This window comes from Triticum urartu, chromosome 6A (genome assembly GCF_056163025.1).
Source record: "Triticum urartu cultivar PI428250 chromosome 6A, HENAU_Tu73, whole genome shotgun sequence".
Lineage (NCBI taxonomy): Eukaryota > Viridiplantae > Streptophyta > Magnoliopsida > Poales > Poaceae > Triticum > Triticum urartu.
In genome coordinates this window covers 8,790,505-8,804,580 of record NC_141878.1, presented here as the reverse complement: position 1 = coordinate 8,804,580, position 14,076 = coordinate 8,790,505, and the positions used below count along the sequence as shown (strand labels likewise).

Genomic DNA, 14,076 nt, shown 5'->3' with positions numbered 1-14,076 from the left:
TAGTTCTCTCGTGATTATCTGATCAATTTCGGACCGGGACTGGTAGGGTGTGGTCCTCTAGTGAAGCGACCTGGCCCGAATCCTTATCCGGTGTTTGCGTCTCCACCCTAATGGGGGCCGATTTGGTCGAAAAATCATAGGTACCTAAGAAAGCAGGGATGATGCGCTCCGAGCAAAGTTTACTCGTGTTGGAGAGCTGGAAGACCATGACATGGACCACGGGAGTGTCATGGCTTTGGTTGGACTATCATATAGTCTTATTCCTTATTGCGTACTCCTTGTTGTCAGGGGATCAGTTGAGGTCGACCTCCTAGGGGGTAGCTTGAGTCCTAGCCACACGCCTCACCGACAAGTGGAATAACAAGAAGATCTGATCGGGCTTTGATTGAGATCGGATCAGGCTCCACGGGGAACGTCAAATGTTGATGATTAATGCACCACCCTGATCTTACATTGCACATAGAATCGTGGAAGGAATTAGAGGGATGTGTGGTGCCTGAAGTGATCTCGTCGGTGGTGAAGGTGACATGGTAGTTTATGATCATGGGAGGATTACTTGTCTGTACGGCATCCTCCTTCGAGCAGGTGCCATTACTCACGGACAAAGGGGACCCTAGTTGCCACCCGAGTCACCCGAACGCGAGAGCACTGCCACATTTAACCTTTGATAACTTTCAGGTGGAACATCAACAAGAAAAACTAATCCAGCTGTTGTCTTGAAATTCGATCAAGCTCCAAAAAACACAGAATTATATGAGTCGTGGTTAAGTAATTGTTGCTGAATGTTATCATCAGTGGATTTGAAGTAACTATCACCTGCGAGTTGCACTTGGTATTTCCTTTTTTGCGGGGTATACTTGGTATTTCCTAAAAAACAAAAGGTTTGTATCTGATCTGATGATTTACAGGAGCTAGAGTTGGACAAGGCACAAGATCGGTTCGGAAAAAACACATGTGATCCTTTGCAGCTCCGCGGCTGCTATAGCTCTTTGGCTTCTCCATGTATGGCTAGGTTGCCCTTATCTAGGATAACTTGAAGTGTAAGATAGGGATTAGAGAGGTAACTGAGAGAGAAAGAGTGTAAGGTAGGTACTTTGTGTCATCCATTGTGATGATTATCTTGTCCTTTGTTTAATGTGGCCCCATGACTGTGACTGATCAGGGACAGTTTGTTTTTGCCACCGGAGTCACACGCCATAAGGCATAAGCTTCCTTGCCAGCACTATATAAACCCATCCAAAGCTCCCTTCACGCTCTCAAGCAACAACCTCAAGTAGTAGGCTGGCAGTTCTTCTCTTCCCATTGAACCATCTATACACGGGAGAGAAATCATCCTAACTAGCTAGCTTGGTAGAACTATCTCGTTGTGATCTCCTCATCAACTCCAAAGGTAGTTAAGATCTTGCTATGGGTGGTCTCTCTCTTCAGCACCCGTGGGCCTTTGCCTTTGGCCTCCTAGGTATATTGATGTCCACATCAATAGATGCTTCTCAAACTTCTACCTTTTAAGAGTTCTTACTTGTGGCCTTTTATTGTATTTCCATATTTGTTAAATATGATTTGCCAGAACTAATAGATCATTGCCAAAACCAATATTTCCACGCGTGGTAGTATTCTGAGCATCCAATATAGCTAGTTAGTGCGGATTGCACCGCGGATGCATGTGATCCTTCCTCTTTTGTGTAGACGTAGTGATCCATTCTTCCGTTTATTAATTATTTTGTGTAAACTAGAAGAGGTGCACATTTGCTTATGGTGTAGCGTGACACCTCACCGACGTCACCCACACAAGAAAGCTAGCCATTAAGTGGGGATTGTGTAACGTATGTACAGGTGTCTCCTTGTTATCTCTGGCTAACTGTAGTATGTACCACTTTGCTTCTTGCAGGCAACGTCATCTCGTTCATGACCTACCTGGCCCCACTGTAAGCCTCTCGATGACACTCAACATCGTTTCTCTCTCTGGCTTAGTTTCATGAGATATTAATGGTGCATGGGGGCACGGGATATGCAGGCCGACATTCTACCGGATCTACCGGAGCAAGTCGACGCAGGGGTTCCAGTCGGTCCCTTACGTGGTGGCGCTCTTCAGCGCGATGTTGTGGATCTACTACGCGCTGCTCAAGTCTGACGAGTGCCTCCTCATCACCATCAACTCCGCCGGCTGTGTCATTGAGACCATCTACATCATCATCTACCTCACCTATGCACCAAAGCAAGCCAAGGTACTCGATGGCACCTCAGCTGCACATTTTTCCTTCGAAAAGAGGATAGTTTTTTGCCTCTGCTCGATTGATGCATACAATCATATATTATTTGATCCATGCGATAAATGCATGTGGCTAACATGAAAAATATGCGCATGGATGCAGCTCTTCACGGCGAAGATCCTCCTCCTCCTGAATGTGGGTGTGTTCGGGCTTATCCTCCTGCTCACCCTGCTCCTGTCGGAGGGCGAGAAGCGCGTCGTCATGCTCGGGTGGGTTTGCGTCGGCTTCTCCGTCAGCGTCTTCGTCGCGCCCCTCAGCGTTATCGTGAGAAACTGAGCATCCTCCCTCTATAGTGTTAGTTTGTTGATCCATGATTGATTCTTACAAGTGTATTATGTCTTGACGTTTGCAGCGCCTTGTGGTGCGTACCCGGAGTGTGGAGTTCATGCCCTTTTCCCTCTCCGTCTCCCTCACCGTCAGCGCAGTCGTCTGGTTCCTCTACGGCCTCCTCATCAAGGACAAATATGTTGCCGTACGTGAACAACACAAATAAAATATCTCAGTTCATCATAACTCAACTTTCCTTTTTCTTTAATTGTTGGTGTTGATCTGCATGTAGCTGCCCAACATTCTTGGGTTTGCCTTCGGTGTGATTCAAATGGGGCTCTACACCCTCTACCGCAACGCCACACCTACACCGGCGCCCAAGCAGGTGGACGATGATGATGCTGTCAAGGTGCCCGAGCATGTGGTCAACATCTCCAAGCTTGGCCCAGCGGCTGCCATCGAGCTCAACACACACAATCCCATCGAACCAGGGATGCCACCGCTGATGAAGGAAAACAGCTTGGCATGCGCCAGCGACGAGACCAAGGGGGGTGTTGACAAGGCAACCCACGTCGAGCAAGTCTAGGCAGTCATGCGTTCATGCCTATGATGTATGCGTGCACTTAAGCCATGGCGGGCAGGGCTCGAGCAAAGAAGCTATAGGGAGAGAAATGCATGCACGTGGGCTTGTGATTTCCACTATGGACGTTCCATTAGATGCTCGAGCCAGTTATTTTATCCTGGTCGTATTCATTAGTATGTCCATCTATCACTTCCATGTAATGATCTTATTATAAAAATTGCCATTTTCTCATGAAGCGTAGCACGGAAGTAGAAGCATTACAAAATTGCAAATTTTGAATTGATTTCTAATCTATTGTGTCCTTGTTAGAGAATGCAGCCACTCGGATTCGAACTGAGATGCTTAAGCACTGCTTCCTAAGAGTAGTGTGTCTACCAATTTCACCATGGTGGCTAACTTAAAATAATAACTGAAAAGAATAATAGCTATTATCTCGCGAATCGTCGATATGCAGAAAATGTTCATAGAATTTAGGGAACATTAGGGTTTTCATTAAAACAGACTTCGTTTGGTAGTATCGATCCGACAAAGAACTGATGAAATGTTCATTTGCGTCTTATAAAGGTTTGTTGTGTTTTGGCAGCAAGTTACCTTTGATTCCAAGCAAGAATTGTGACGGTGAATTGGAACAAGAGTATTTGTGAGCAAGAACTAGAGTGCATAGTAATTACGTCTATAAAGAATATTGGAGTACCCGTCTCCCTAGGCTCCTCGTGGACCAGAGCACCCCATGGCCATCTGTTTGCTGGTGGCTTGCATCGGGAGCCACTCGGGCACCCTCAGGATCGTCCGATCTGCCCGGATGGCTCGGACCCGGGCGACCCGGCTGGAGGGTCCATGACGGGTGGACTGTCCGGTGAGCACCAGGCCACCATCCTTGGGTGGCTCCGAGTTTGTCCATGATGTCCCTCTCGTGTGGGTGGCTCTGCACCATGTGATCTCATGGGGCCTCTCTGAGCCATCTGATCTCTCAGGGCCTCTTCAAGTTGTTCGATCTGCCCGCACGGCTCAGACCCTGGCGACCCGGGGCCACCACCATTGGGCGTTGTCCATCGCGACCGCGAGCGTTGGCAGCCGCGCAGTCCTGCGTGCGATGGACCTGTCAGGCCCGCCTTTTGGGTTGTAAACCCCACGCCTGTTTCTGGTTGGCGCGCCGCCGGGTCTTCTCGGGTGCTCTTTGAGTCGTCCGATTTGCCCGGACGGCTCGGGCAAGGGTACCCCACGCCGTGTTTGGTCCATTCGTGATAGGAGGGGTGTATGTCGCAGTAGCACCGCCAACTTGCGCATGGAGTAAGGCCGCTAGGATGCGGAGGGGCCTGGTCATGTTGTGTCTTTCTGTCCCGAGCGGGGTACTCTGCCCTAGCGAGTCGGGCGCCGAGCGTCGTGTCATCTGGCCATGTGTTGTTTCGTGAGAGCCAGCCACATGCATTTTATGTTCGTATGTGGGATAAGGCACCCAGCGTTCGTATGGTGTGCCCAGCCAACTGGGCGGAGGGTTGTTTAGCAGGTTGTGTTGCCTGGCAAGGGCGGGGGGGGGGGGGGGGGGGGGGGCGCTTGCCTGGTCTTTCCGGCTACACAGTTGTTTGCCTACCCGGCTGTGCAGAGGGTCGTTCAGGCCGCTGGGCTGCCGTGGGGAGACATTTTCCTAGGTATCTTGGCTACTGGCCATTTGCCTGGAGGCGTTATGTCGGTTTGCCTTTGTCGTGGCCTTCGTGTGTTTGGCTTGTTTTGGTCCTTTGCTTGAGGCGGTTACATTTCCTACAAGTTTGTTATTACACGCAATTTTGACCTGACAAAGACTAGTCACCCTCTCCGTTCGCTTTGTAGGTCTCGCTTTAGAGGGCCTTTGGCCATTGCAGCTGGCGATGTTTTTTGCATGTTCAACTTGATCTATGACGTCGGCGGGAGAAGTCCGGCCCCATGGAAGAGGAGATGGAGCAGTCTGAGCCCATGGAGAATGAGGTAGAGGACCACAGGCTGATGGAGGAGGAGGAGCCTGCGGTTGTGCTTGCATTGGTCGAGCCACCCATGTCGAGGTCTAGCATGCTTCAGGAATGCGGCCACAGAGATCTTCGGAGAAAGATCTGAAAGGCACGCACCTCCGGCGATGTCCCCGGGAGCGGGTTCCCGAGACCCGCCACCACCAGCACCTCTACAAGGAGCCGCCACCTAGCCCGTCATCCCTGGCGAAGGGGACGCCGCAGTCGCCATGAGCAAAGTTGCTGCTCCGGGGACCATGCGCCACTGACAGGCCACACCCCATGTCAATCAGGCATCCCTGCGTTGCTGCCGAAGCAACACGTCACAGCCGGTATGAACGACCACAAAAGGAGGATATCATGTCTCTTGCCCCTCTAGGCAGCAGCGCTACGGCCAAATCCCTGTTGTCCTCATCACCAGAGGCACGCGGGCTTACCCGACGACCGTTTCTGGGGATGACTAGGGGGGAGAGAAGGGAGGAGGAGGCGACAGATGGGTGCTAGGGTTTGGCCCCCGATCGCACAGGAGGGGATTAAACGAGGGGTTACGGGATAGCTCAACAACCAAGTGTAAAAAGTATCTTTGGATCTTTCTGATTTTCCGTTGTATTGAAAATAGCTCCCATTTAATGAGTTCTATGAGATAAAGTTATGGGTTGTATTGTTTTTGGTGCTAAGAATTATATCTAGATTAAGATATGGTAGCGCACCAACCAGTGGTTGGATGGTTTGGAGGATAGTAGTATCCCCAGCCCACTAGGGTTCAAGTTCTAGACTTGACATTGGCGCTCACATTTTCCTAGATTTATTTCAGGCTTTCCGACGATGTTCGTTCAGTGGGAGGAAACGTTCCGTTGACTATGAGGCGCCTGTGGTGACTTCGTCAATCTCAAGATGTTTTGACGGCTCTGTCTCTAGGATGTGCTCACAGGAGTAGCGTGTGTGTGCATGCCTTCATAGGGGTGAGTGTATGCTCGTGTATGTGAGTGACTTTGTTTGTACTGTGTTTAAAAAAAGATTAAGATAAGGGAAATTTCTCTTTCCTTATTAACTAGAATTCTACATCAGATTTCTGCTTATGTATCATGATTAAGACATAGTCGAGGTGGAGCACTGGGACTACCATATAGGCTTCTAGAAGCACCGGTCCGATATGTGTGTACCTGTTACTCAGTTGTTAAATTGCTATCAGCACCTAAGCTGTTGAGACGAAACCATGATTTGTGAAAAAAGATGCCATTTCCCCGTCTTTTAGTTTTTTTAGTTGAGTAGAGTTGGCCTTTCTGTGTTCGAGCCTGCCATTTTTCTGCTACTGTCCTGTTTGGTGCGCTGATATACCTAATAAATGTTCCTCGAAATGATGGCCAGTAACCTCATAGCCTTGAACCGTAATGCAGGGACAATGGTATCACCCCCACCAATTGACTTTTTAAATAGGATTTATGTTATTGAGCATTAATCCCTTGTCCATCAGTTAATTTTTCTTGACGAGCGCTTTCCAAACAATACCACACATTAGCATGTTTTGATAATTTTGCTTTCCATCAATGGGAGATAACAGATTTAGTGTGCCGCTTCCAGATTATCCATACTTAGTTACCAGGTTATTTAATTCCGGATTACTAGATTCGGTTCTCTAGCTAATTCCTATGGAAATGACATTCTGTAATGTTGTAAGCGAGTTTATTATAATCTGCTAACTGAAATGAATATATTCTGTTATGTAAGTGACATTAATTTGGTAAATATTTACGGAAAAATCATTTGAAATATATTAATATGTGATCTAGTTTGGTAGATATCCTCGCAATGAAACCAAAGCTGAAAATGTATTATCAATCGGGTTAGCCGTTCTAGAGATCAGTTTGTTTTAGTCTAGTCATCCGTATAATATATTGTGGAGCACCCCCCCCCCCCCCAGCAGTACAGTCCATGTATGATCGTACATCTCAGAAATTGTCCTTCATATGAGCTCGAGCGAACAGTAAAATCTGAAACAATTGATATTTAAAAAACAGAATTATTTTGGTGACAAACTTTGACAAATGTTTTCAATGCTTTCAAAGTTTCATTGTGAAATGACATTCATGGAAGTCGTGGCAAAAAAAATTTGATGCTCCATAAAAGATATTTTTGCAGTGCCGATTTTTTCCCATGACTTCCACGGATGTCATCCTATGATGAAATTTTGAAAGAATTCAAAAGCTTTGTCCAATTTTGCCACAAAAAAATTTCAGTTCTTTTTTCAATTTTTTTGAATTTTACTGTTTGCCCAAGCTCATATGAGCTCGAGGTCAATCCCCGTTGTGTACATCTTTGTTTTCCGAACCATTTTTAAAGTTTACTATTCAAAAGGGAAGCACCAAGCTGAGTTCGGACCCAACAGCTCTTTATTAGTAAAGGGGAGAGTTTGCAACAATTTAACGAGGGTACCCAATTAAGTAAGGGCATAGTGTGCAGTGCTTGTTATACCTAATCGAAGCATCTGCTATCCACTGTGATTTTTTTAAAAGAATTAAAGGAGTAGGATGCGTAATCTCGATTCCATCCTACCATCTTGCAGTTAAGACGTGCCAGGTGTCCATTGAGTTCCCAGTTCAAAGATTCAAAACTCAAAAGCTTAGACAAAAGGTACATCTGTTGCATAGTGGACGGGTTAGACAATTAACTCTGTACCTCTCTAGAGAAAAAGAACGTTAAAACTCTGATCACAATCTCGCCTAGAGTTTCTTAATGTCAGCACAATCCATCTTCCAAGAAAGTTCACATGGGTGTATCTCCTACTCAGGTTCTTGTCTGTTGCTATTCTTAATACTAATCTGTGCACCATTAGACCTCAAAGTTCCACTAAAGGCACTCCCATAAAGCCAGAAAGCTCGTAGCAAAAATGTATGAAAGAAAGGTGCACAAAATTTGGTACATCCGTAGATATATGATCTTTCTTAATAAACATATAATTAACGGGATCGATACCATCAAAGTGTACGTACCTAAAACAATGCATGACACATTTGCTAAAAGGGTGGATCACATCGTGTGAAAACATAATATCTCAATGTACTTTCCGTTCGTCTGAAGTTAAACACCGATGCTCCACAGTGCTCTAGAACTTTAAAAAGTACAAAAGGCACACTGCATTATTGCAGAAATTTAAAGCAATTCAGAGTCAATGTGCTTACCAGTTGAACATACATGTCATTTTAGCCATACTAGTAAATGAGTACATGCGTTGCACGTTGATATTAGGTAGAAAATTAATCACATGTTAATACAGACAGAAAAATAATTGCATGTCAATATTAGGTAGGATACAAGTACACGTTTAACAAAATAATTACATGTTAATTACGTGGATACTGCATATGTAGTATGTTATTAATTGCACACTAAAACACGCTGAGCGCTCGCCATGTAGCAATATAGGTCGTTGGATTGACATTGTTGGATGGCTGAGATTGTGTGATCTGCCCCTTTGGCTCTTTTTATATTGGTACAGATATAGATACATAGTCGATGGCCTAATCTTGGACAACACACGTGTAACATCCAAAATTTTCACTTTGAATGTAAATAGAATCATTGCATATATACAACCATTTTTGACCATTGTGGGTATGTATCATATACATATTTGGGTCTTTAAAGACTTTACGGGAATAATTAAAATCCTAGAAATATATTTTTGGTAACGAATATTCAGTCCATGATAGATTTATTAAAATATAATGAAATTTAAAAACATGCAATTGGGATGAAAATAATTCTTGTAGGCTCTATTATATATTTTGATTTTAACAAGAAGTTTTTTGAACTAAAATAGCGATTATACAAGCTATATTCATTTTTCTATAGAAAAGAAATAAAAAAGGAATTAAAATAGCTGCCAGCTAGGCTCAAACCATCTTATCTCATATAACCAACCATGTGGCCCATTTGGTCTTTAGCCCCTAACCCTCCATAACTTGCCGAAGCGAGATATGCAGTACCAACCATTGGATCTAAATTCTACATCGCTCATGCGTCCATTTCAGCCTCGGTTCCTTGGACTGAAGTAAGATTGAGAGAACTGGGGTGTGAGTAGCAAGCTTAGAGCATCTCTAATCTTCCCACAAAATCCTTTAACTCCCAATTTTTTGAAGGAATTAAGCCCCAATTAGCTCTTATCTCAAGTTTGAGAGAAGAGCAAGATACAACAAAATTTATTTGTTCTAAATTTGATGAGCTTTAAAGTTTCGGGGAATGGATACAGCTGCTCTTGGAGAGTATTGGGATAGGTCTATGCCTATATAGGGTAGCCATGAGAGATACGATCAAGCGCTACACCTAGGGTTAATTACATATAACTAGTTTAGTGCTCTAATGATGAGCAAAGTTAGTAAAATACTACCTACCTATTCTAAAATCAAATTCTAACTATTTTTATTACTAAAAATTTGTACACCTAATTTTTTTACTTAAAATTTCTATACAGAGAGAGGTGGGAGGAGGGAGGAATGAGGAGGAGGAGTGAGGGGCAGTGGGAAGAGGGAGGAGAGAGGAGAGAGAAGGAGGGCAGTGGGAGAATGGAGGAGGGTGGCCGAAGGCGGAGGGAGGAGTGAGGAGGGCACAACTGGAGGAGGAGGGCGCGGTCGGAGGAGGAGGAGGAAGTGGCCAGAGGAGAAGGAGGAGGGCGCGGTTGGAGGAGGAGACAGGAGGGCGGTGGAAGGAGGAGAGAGGAGAGGGCATACCGAGGAGGAGGACGACAGCGACAATGCGGCGGCGGCGGTGACGAGGATGACGACGAGAGTGGAGAGGGAGAGTGAGAAGAGCGGATGAGAGGGAGAGTGAGAGGGTCGGCCGCGTGGGAAAGACGATAAGTTAGGGTTAGTAGCAGCGCGGGTTGGGGACAAGCTCTACTACTACGGAGCATAGCAGTAGCGTTGTATAACGATCCGAGCTGCTGCTAAGTGGGGCTAGCCATGTGCGCCCAGTTCAAACTCAGCAGCAACACGTTTTGCTAACACGCGCTACTGCTATGAGGATAGTAGTAGCGCCTTTTCCTGCCACGCGCTACTACTAAGTAGCAGCAGCGTGTCATTTTATCCAATGCTACTGCTAAGATTCTGTGTTAAGGTTTTCCCTAGTAGTGTCAAGGTCATTGCATGCTTTAAGGGGAAGTGGAGGTAAGACATGACTTGTGTTGCTAGCAATTGGGAAGGAAGAGGGGTGCGAAAGGAATGTTGCACGCTCGGAATGGTTTGTTTTCTCCTCGGAGTTGATACCTATGTACAGTGGTGTTGGTGGCTAGCCTGCGGTGCACAGAGGGTGGTGGAGCTCTGGCTGAATATGGTGGCGATAGATGTGGTTCTACTGGATGGACTTATGACATATGTGGGCTTGACTTTGCTTTGTACTATTGAATAATCAACAATATATGGTCATGTGCATCAACCCATGTAGACGTTGGGGTCGATCCTTATTTTCAGAAGAAAAAAAATGAGTGCTTGGCTTTTTTTTCGAAGCCAACTTCCTCATACATCACCATCGTATGTTCCTATAGGACATAGCACGGCTTGCTAAGTACCTACCTAGAAACAACCACTTCATGTTTAATATCACAATGATTTTTTAATTCCATGCAGCAAAGGATGCCTACATCAGAAGACAATAGCTAGGGGAGATAAGGAACTGCATGCCAAGATATTGCAAAAGTATTTTGGAATTACAAAAAGGGGCGGGGATAACCCGATGATTCAAGAAGCAACCCAAAGGGTACTAATCCACAAAACATAATCCACGCCCCCCTGGCCATGTAAGTGTCTCTCATTTAGCCTCTCTTTTGACAAAACGTGTTTCAGGTTGTTAACGTGTTAGTACATGATTTGGGCAATTAAGCATTGGAATTTCACTGACTGTGATTAGAAGCTATGTATGCCTAACTTTGGAGCGATAGGAAGAAAGATAAAGGTGTGGTACAGGACCAACACACTTTGGTTAGGCGATTGTGATAACGCTAATCGCTGCTGAGTGCAAGTAGCTGCAACGTGCTCCACTAAAGTGGGTTTGTTCTTTACCCCTTTTTTCTATCAAAAGCATCACAACTTTTATCAATCAGACATATCATGTACATGCATGATGATGAAAAATAATAAAATAATAGGGGTGTTTTTTTAGGATTGGCATCCTACATATGATCCGACCGTTTCACAATTGGTAGCATCAGAATCATATGATCAGATATAAACCTCACATGTGAGATATGCAGATCCCTCTGCTAAATCGAAATTATAACAAACTTATCTAAAAGACTACTGGGGAGTTTGTTCGTGTTTACTAAGTTCATTTGTAGAAATATTAGAAGAACAATTTCTACACAACTCTTTTGACATTGGCGCTTTAGGCATTGCCTTGTTAACTTGTAATACTATAAAACTGCTAATCAAGGGAATCAATCAGTCACTAATGTTCTGTCAACATAAGAGATCGTGGCCTCTAATCATGAACATTTTTTATTGCCTTCTACAAAGGAAACCAAGCTTTTGCTTCAATTATTTCTTAGTGGCCGAAAGATTGTCTGCTGCACATACATCCCAAACAAAAGGCTTGTACTGTTCTACTTACTTCCGAAATAATAACACGAGAAAATATTTCTTAGAAAATTTTAGTGTTGGACAAAATATGTAATATAAAAAAAACTAACTTTATAACCTAGCATTATGTTGACGTGCGGTAAAAATGTAGTTTTATTGGTACATAAGTTATACCAGACTGTAGTTTCACCATATGTCTGGTCCCAACGGACTGCACTGCACCGCGATCCGAACATAACATGGTAAGATTCGTTGTGGTAGAATCTGTCTACACGAGTTCATGTCGTAAATTTGGCATAGGTGCTTGCATCCTATTGGATTTATTTCAGGTTCTTGCATAGGTACATAAATTTGACACTATGCTTACCATGGTAGGTGACGTTGACATCGAGGTGCCTATGACGACTTCATCTTTATTTGGCGCCTATGTATTTAAGAGCTCCTAATAAGAGCAGGGTATGTGTATGTACATTGATAGGATGAATATGTGTACATGTATGCATGTAAACGTCTTGTGCTTCCCTTTTTTTTTTGAAGATATGTGTTTGTTGCCAATGGAACACTAAAGCTGCAGCGCGTAACAAATAGAAACTTTGCTGGTTCCGTATAAAACATTCTGGTCAATGAAACAAATATCCACCAATTCATCTTTGCCAGGCAGTTAAGACTGACACATCGAACTACTGTGACATGCAACATTTATGTCATGTACATGAGTGCATGTTAGGAATGCATGTGATCTTTTATGCCTTTGAATCTAGCTAGTATGAGTGGGGGTGGGGTGGGTTGAGTAGGGGGAGCGATTTCACAGTCAACTGTTACAGAGATAAGCTTGTGGAGATATTTGCATGCCACTTGTGCATCTCGAGATATTTCACTGATGCTGTATCAGAGTGGTTTACGCGCCTTCATAGAAGACGATCAGATTTAGGTTACTTTTAATCTTTTTGTCTGAAGATGCCAATAAGCAATTGTATATGCTTGCAGCACTGTTTACATTGGAGTATCTTCCACTACTTTTTGTTAATATGTTAGTTAACGGCATTATAAGGCCATGATGCTGGTCCTTTATGGAGTCTTTGCTGGGAAGCCGCTGACCATGTAATATATTTATTAAAGTTTGAACCTCTGAGAGTGACTTTGTAACGTCACCTAATGGAATCTCTCTCTCTGAAGCGTATAGCTAGCATCAGCTGTACAACAACATTGACAATAGTGAATCTATAGCTTGATTAAAACCGACGTACCTTTGTAAATACATATGTGAGTGTCATCTAAATTTCTTGTCAGGTGTTTTTGTAATTCTGGATCATTTCTTTGTGTGTATGTTCCGTATTGTGAATCTTTGCCGAAATTTCAACTTTAACTAGCCTCGGAATACTTTGTTGCACCGATCTGTGTGGTGAATGCCTCTTTATTTCTCCAGCTGATATGCGTGGTCATCTTTATCTCATAGGTCTTCTCTCATTTTAATGATTTTTAGTTCATCACTTTTTAAAATTATTTCACATGTTCATATTTAGATACAAAGTGCCAGTAAATCTCGGCTCACTACCTGTTATACGGCGACCACAATTTTCTGAAGTTTCCGTCGAATCATCTAGACACATTGGATTTTAACACAATGGCCTCCACTTCTTCCTCCACCTTCAACGAGTGCATACTATTTGTTTTTTTCTGCCTGCTGCCCATTCCCCTCCCACCTGTCAACACTGTTCGCCGTCCATGAGGGCGACATCACGGCCAGCTGCAGCGAGGAAGCTGAGATGCAGCGGGTCCTTTCTACCAACCAAAATTGACTGACATGAGAATCTTTTTCAGTTGCATCAGGAATGAAAACTTTGTAAAATTTGAATTTTGTCCTGTTAAAATTTACATAGAATTCCCGCAAGCGAAATACATCATTTGGTTTGCATACGTGGAGCCACCCATTTCATGAAATGCTACCACCATATGTATTTTCATGATTTGCAACAATGTTTAACATAGACATTGGTGTACTTGCCTCAGAAAATTAAAATTTTTGCAACAAATGCACGATTAAAAATGCTTGAGGAATTAAGGCAAACCAGCATTAAAATGAACGGCAATCAACCAAGTAGGCACAAAGGTTCCTCTTTTTTCTCAATCTCCCTTGTGCACTTTTGCCTAACGGCTGGTGAGAGGCCCTACCCACCCACCCACCCACGTAACTACTGCAAATACCTTTAGCAAGAATATTTGCCTACCAAGTCTTGACTTTGAGTAATTCTGCTTTTGTTGAGATGGCAAAATGTTTTATTTCTAGCTAGGTCGCCGACCAAATGCATCTAGACGTGCAGTGAATCTATGTTACTTCCCTGAAAAGGGCTTTCTCTTTGGCCTTTAAACCATACTTTTTATGCTAGTTGCCGGACAAGAGAAATTAA

General features: G+C 44.0%; 1 protein-coding gene across 2 annotated transcripts; it reads left to right on the top strand.

The window, feature by feature from the left end:
* The first annotated feature begins 1,268 nt into the window (after positions 1 to 1,268).
* On the top strand, positions 1,269 to 3,355 carry LOC125515305 (bidirectional sugar transporter SWEET14). Of its 2 annotated transcripts, none has more exons than XM_087526659.1 (6): positions 1,269 to 1,390; positions 1,889 to 1,925; positions 2,015 to 2,225; positions 2,373 to 2,534; positions 2,623 to 2,742; positions 2,830 to 3,355. In XM_087526659.1, exons 2-6 carry the CDS (start codon positions 1,906 to 1,908, stop codon positions 3,121 to 3,123), a joined length of 807 nt encoding a protein of 268 aa, XP_087382785.1. In that variant the 5' UTR covers positions 1,269 to 1,390; positions 1,889 to 1,905; the 3' UTR covers positions 3,124 to 3,355. The 2 variants fall into 2 exon arrangements, with proteins under 2 accessions (XP_087382785.1, XP_048536708.1); XM_048680751.2 differs by having other exon boundaries at positions 1,269 to 1,459.
* The last annotated feature ends 10,721 nt before the right edge of the window (positions 3,356 to 14,076 follow it).

What these genes read in the sequence shown, in the direction of transcription:
- LOC125515305 (XM_048680751.2), top strand. Translation starts at nt 1,408, where the DNA reads ATGGGTGGTCTCTCTCTTCAGCACCCGTGGGCCTTTGCCTTTGGCCTC. An exon ending in ATGCACCAAAGCAAGCCAAG is followed by an intron (nt 2,226 to 2,372) that starts GTACTCGATGGC and finishes GCATGGATGCAG; the next exon opens with CTCTTCACGGCGAAGATCCT. An exon ending in TCGCGCCCCTCAGCGTTATC is followed by an intron (nt 2,535 to 2,622) that starts GTGAGAAACTGA and finishes TGACGTTTGCAG; the next exon opens with CGCCTTGTGGTGCGTACCCG.